We start from the raw sequence: 6,000 nt of genomic DNA on the forward strand, positions 1-6,000 counted from the left end.
GCTGCTGTCTTGAGGGCTCGAGTTTTTCCAAATCTAAAGTTGCGGTCATTGAACTGCTCTTACATTTTTAAAGCAGGGCAGATTATTTATAGCTCATGAACAGATCCAAAAGTTTTTTTTCTATTTCTAAATTCCTGACAGAAATTTTCTTTTACCAACAAATAAGTACATTTGGTTTTCCATTAGGGAAAAACTGCATGTGAGGGGTCTGTTGGGCTGTTTTGCAGATGTCAGCCTCTTTACTCACTAGAGATGCTGGAAAACACCAATTATTGTCACTTAAGCCACAGTACCACAAGCACACACATGGAAACAATCAGCTTATACTAAACTGGAATAAGCTGCGGCTGCAGGTTGTTTTCTAGTAATCGCGCTGTTTGAGGGAAATCTATGACGTCAAAGTTGAACAAAAACGTGTAAACACAAGTGTGTGTTGGACAACACATTATCATCAAGCTATGCTTTTTATTTTTGCATAACAAAGAACCTAAAGCTCTGGAAATGAAAAATTAAAACGCCATCTGGTAAAAGATTTCTCATATTCTAGATGTGTGGACTCTGACCAGTCAGAGACACACAGCCCTTTAAATGGTAATGGTTAGTGTGAGTGAAGGTTGGTGCGTTGAACAAGCATAACATTCTATTCTCTGTCACAGTCGGGTTTCTGGTATTGCATTTTTAGCTCATTTATTTCAGAAAATGTTTACTCAATCGCTGATAGAGCAAATTAATAAGGTGTTATAAATTTTGATAGGGCTTAAAAAAAAAAAAAAAACCTTACCTAAACTCCAATGTGTGAAGGAGTTTGTGTAACCATGTGACCACAGCTGCTGCACACAAACATCAACAGGTTTTGTACTCAAGCTCTCAAATCCATTGTTTCTATACTTTCCCATTACTCTGTTCTACTTTCTCACTCTATTATCACACACTTTGGAAAAACAGACCTTGGAAGAGTGACAAACAATACCTATCTATCTACCCTGTCTTGCCTATCTTTGTTCATCATTCCAAGCTGCTCTTACTGAATCTTCCAAAAACTTTCCAAGTCCAACCTTGAATTCTTCAAAGTCCAATCCACAAATAACACCACAATACCTCGAACAACACAAAGCACAGGAAGGCCATTCATTTGAAGGCCAACATCTGCAGAACTGTTTGGGGAAGATTGAAGTGCGAGAGCTTCCCGACACATTGAAGCAGACAATAAACAGTAGAGCTGTTAGCCATAATGACACAGCCCTGTACTGACCCAGTGGTGAGGGCTGCTCTCCGGGGAGCGTGGCTGGTACCTCTGCAGGGCGACACCTCCCTCACCCTCCAGCAGCAGGGAGCAGTCCAGGTCTGGGGAGTGGTGATGGTGGGTGCCCGTGGGCCAGGGCAGGAGGGTGGCCAAAGGGTAGTGGGAGATCATTCCAATTGCCTGCATCAGCGGCACGGGGGACAAAGACAGCAGGACATGCTCCAGTTTGGATGGCAGCTTGGAGTCTTCAGGTTCAGAGACTTTTGACGCCTGAGTTATCCTCACTTCTCAGTTCTGGAGTGGACTGACCTCTAGACAGAGAATGTGACACTGGTGATAACTTTCCTCTACAAGTTGTCCTCTTCAACCCTCTGGTGTCCTCTTGACGTCTTTTCCGTCTTGCCTTTCTTTGTCTTTATGTGCCTCCTCAAAGCACAAGTTGAAACTCACTTGCCAACGGCTCTAAACCACATGAGTGATTTAAGTCTATTGTCCTTTTTCCCTCCTCAGTCCTTACATTCATTGGTCAGAGGGGAGGAGTTATATTGTGACCCTGCCTCCACTTCAGAACTAAAAAAGTAACCATGACCACAGAGTGACTGTATGTCATGGAGAGAAAAGAAAGAATGACAGGAAAGCTTTATCAGAATTTAAGGCATTGCAGGATTTACACTGGCACCTTTTATCTTCAATGTATTTATAGCTTAATCAAAATCATAATCAGAAATACTTTAATAATCCCAAAGAGAAATTACTCTACAATAACAAATGATACATACATTATTAAAAAGTAAAGCCAAAACATTAATTGTATTAACATAAGAATGAGAATAAGGAATAAATGCTAATTAATTAAAGATTAAACACAAATATTTTGAAGACATATTTGAAGAAATTTGAAGACATATTCCTTTTATTTTTTCTGAAAATATAGTAAATAAGGTAAGAAACTTGATGTCCACACGTGTGAATGGCCACATAAAGTTACTGATTCTCCTTTTTGACAAGAAGTGCCACTTTTGTGACAGTTGGGAAAAAAGTGATAATAAATGTGTAACAAATCAGCGGTGAGCAAAGTGTGTGCTTGAATTGGTGTTTCCTTGAGTAAGTGTGTGTCACCTGCAACAGCACCACCAGGTCCAAGATAATCCCATTCACAATGTTTTATATATGACTGCCACACACACACGCACGCACGCACGCGCACACACACACACACACACACACACACACACACACACACACACACACACACACACACACACACACACACACACACACACACACACACACACACAAACACACACACACACACACACACACACACACAAAATGTTAATGTTGGACACAATGTGTTGAAAGATGCACTCGTCTGTAAATAAACAACCATCAGATGAAGAGTAAAGCCTGCAGAACATCCGGTGAGGTTGCTCAAAAGGTTGTGAGTCTCTCCAGATTTATAGACACACATGTGCACAGCGACACTAGTAGCCTTAAAAATATGTACATTATTATATGCCTCCTCCCAACATTGAAAACTAAACTCAAATTAAATGAAATAATAAGATTAGGAGGTGACATGAATTAGATTAAAGTAGGTTCACCTTACCTTACCTTACCAGGTCGAGCTGGCTCGGCTTTCGATGACCCTTTCTATCCATCCATCCCTGTCACTCATAGTAGCCAGTTTGTCGGCTAGACATCCCGTATCATCAGTCAGTTGGTCTATGTAGGACTTCTTCGGCCACCCTTGTGATCACTTTCTGTGGCATGGCCTCCATAAGAAAACGTCTGCAGCCAGTTCGTTTTTATGGCTCCAGCAGTGTCCGGCAAATCACAATCGTTGTTGTTGTATTGAAGTGATAATGGGTGGAATGTTGTCATATATAGTTCTTTGTTGGTAGGACGGTCTTTCCAAGATCGGTTAAGAGCAGCGCGGAGCATTCGCGTATAGGCACCATCTATCTATCTTTCAAGTTTCGATGTCAGAATTCATGAGATGGAACCGTATATAAGGACAGACACTACAGTAGCTCTGAAGAAATTTTTCCTTAACTTGTCTTAAGTTTTCTCTGCATTGACATTTAGCCCGATTACTGTAGCTTCTTTCTCAATGCTATGAAGTAGTGCTGTTACGTCGACATAGTCAGCCTCTGTGATCTTCTGAGCTGCATGACATCTGCTTCTTTGTTCCCGAAGGGCGAATCCAAGCTCTGAGTTTTTGTCGAGAGCTTTTCTTAGCACGTAGTCAAGACAGAGGATAAATAAGTATGGTGCCAAGGTGTCTCCTTGGAGAACCCCAGCAGTGATATCAAAGAAATCTGTATCGCCGTCAGGTGAGCGCACCAATGACCGGGTGTTCTTATAAAGCATCATGATGGCATCTACTGTTTCCCTCGGGGTCCCGTGTGCTGATAGAATCTCCTTCATTTTCCCCCTTGGAAAAGTCTACAAACAGGAGGGTTTCTGGTAAGTTCTTCGCGTTTATCCCCTCTAAGATACGTCGGATGGTATGTGTCTGTCCTGAGGTTGATCTGTTGGTTCTAAATCCATTTTGATTTCTTCTCAGCACTGGATCGACTTTGGGTCTTATCCTGTTTAGCAGCATCAGATTGTAGATCTTTGACACGATTGCTGTTAGCGTGATGCCACCATAGTTCTTTGTGATCTCAAGATTGCCCTTTTTGGGAAGGGGATAAGGCATCCCTTTGTCCATCCATCTATAGGGTCTTGGTTATACTGTATACCATGTTGCACTTGGTAAATTGTGTTTAAGCACAGCAGGTTGTTCTCGTGGAGGTAGTCATTTAGCACCAGGCCATTTCTGTTGGTGTGCTAGTGGAAGGCATATTTAAAACCATTGAGCTGTCCCAGATGAGCGTTAAAATCGCCACCGATGATAAGAACGTTATGTTTTGGAACTTGTCTGCTGACTGTGGTCAGTTCCTCATAAAATCTTTGAACTTCGCTTACATCACTCATTTGTTGGACTACAGCAGGAGATTAGAGTGTCCGTGCGTTCAGTGTGCCGACAATTATGTCTTTCTTCTCTTTCATTAATTGAGCGTGTGGTACTTCTAGTGTCTTTTTCTCTTTCTTTTCTTCAGTAGTTGATTTTTCGATTGCAGCCTGAGACAACCCTTCAGGACGCGCTCCTTGTTTGACCGTGCAACAAGCGAAGAGGGATGAACATCGTCTAGGGGTTTGAGTCATGTTTAGCTTTCAGTTGCTGGATAAGTACTTGCAGTCGCAACTCCATACAAGTGTGCACAGTACCTTGTTTAGGGGTGGTTGTGTTTTGCCGAGATATTCAATAGAGTTGAGATGAGTTGCCTCGCCACAAGTAGAGTGAAACATTCATTGCTCCATCTATCAATCCAACATCCTGCTTTTCAATGTCTTCGCAGGCTAAATCAGGTCACAGTTCACGTTCCCTTGCCAAAGGAGACTCCCATGATTTTGTCCGGCACTGCTTATTTTGGTTATTCGCAGCTAACCTCTATATCTAGAGGACGTCCCCCTATCCACAACGTGAGGAGCCGGTGGATGGGAGTTGTCATCTCCAAACCACTAAAGTAAGAAACTCAACTAATTTAACTTCACTAAACTAAACCAAGCTTGATTAAACTTAACAAAACTTAACCTAATTTAAGATAACTAATATACTAAAGTAAAGTAACTTAAACTGCAATAAAATAAATTAAACTCAACTACTGAACCAAATAAAACCAAGAAACTAAGTTCAACTATACTAAACTGAACGCAACATAACTCAAGTTAGTCTAAGTCAGCTAAGGGGTGATAGATTAGATTAAACCAAACCAAGCAACTAAACCGATCTAAACTAACACCTTATTGAATAAAACTAAGCTAACTAAAAATAAGCTTATCTGAACTGAAAAAAGTCACAAAATATAAGCTAACTAAAGTATACTAAACTAAAGATGGAAGTAAAACCTAAACTATCTAAAATCTAACTTGATTAAAACTAAATCAAACAGTAGATGTCATCAATCATTTGGATGTTTTGAGCCCAGGATAAATGTTTCCCTTTTTGTGTAATCTTTAACGTTAGCTGAGCTAGCTTCTCTGAGCTACTGTGTAATATATGTATTCATTCACTGGCATCAGTGTGTCAGATATTTCTGAAGCTTCAGGAAACTCGTACATGTTTCTGCCATGACTCAGACATTTGCAGTGACTAACTTCCTTTTAACCCTGAACACAGAAAAATGCGAGCGGCCCTCACGTAAATTATATGTTGATGTTTAGCAGTGACTCATGGCTGAAGCACCCTGGTGAAATGCCTGTCTAATCAAACCAGATAAATCAAGCTGCTCTGAAGTATCTGAAGTGGAGAGGGTCATATGACCATTCCACTATACATGCTGGGATTAGAGCTAATGATAGCATTATTGGAGGAAGGAGCAAAGCCGTGTCTTTTCATTGGAATTCTGAATGGATTTCTGTAGGATGGCAGTGCCTGATTCTACCGTCCGTCCTCATCTTTATTATTATTCATGCTGCATTAATGTCACTGTGTTCCCCTTAGCCATGAACTTATCTGTGTGATATGATACGTTTCACCCTATCACTACTGTTTGTTTTATCATAACCGTTACAATCTTAAACACACACACAAAGACACACAATCACAGAATCTTGATGGAGTTGTCACCAAAGAACATTTCTATCTTTGACTCTGTTTCTGTCTGTGTGCACCAACACAGTCACGGTGTGGCCAACAGTTTACACAG

At 40.9% G+C, this 6,000-nt stretch overlaps 1 protein-coding gene across 2 annotated transcripts in view; it reads right to left on the reverse strand.

Annotated features, from left to right (window-relative positions):
- rgl1 (ral guanine nucleotide dissociation stimulator-like 1) overlaps window positions 1–1,710 on the reverse strand; it is a 34,661-nt gene extending 32,951 nt beyond the window's left edge. For both annotated transcript variants that reach the window (XM_028444601.1, XM_028444602.1), the window contains exon 1: window positions 1,253–1,710. In XM_028444601.1, coding sequence (XP_028300402.1) covers window positions 1,253–1,429 — 177 coding nt within the window. In that variant the 5' untranslated portion in view covers window positions 1,430–1,710. The remainder of the gene's footprint in view (window positions 1–1,252) is intronic.
- Between the last annotated feature and the right edge of the window lie 4,290 nt (window positions 1,711–6,000).

Source organism: Gouania willdenowi, chromosome 4, assembly GCF_900634775.1.
Source record: "Gouania willdenowi chromosome 4, fGouWil2.1, whole genome shotgun sequence".
NCBI classification, from domain to species: Eukaryota; Metazoa; Chordata; class Actinopteri; order Blenniiformes; family Gobiesocidae; genus Gouania; species Gouania willdenowi.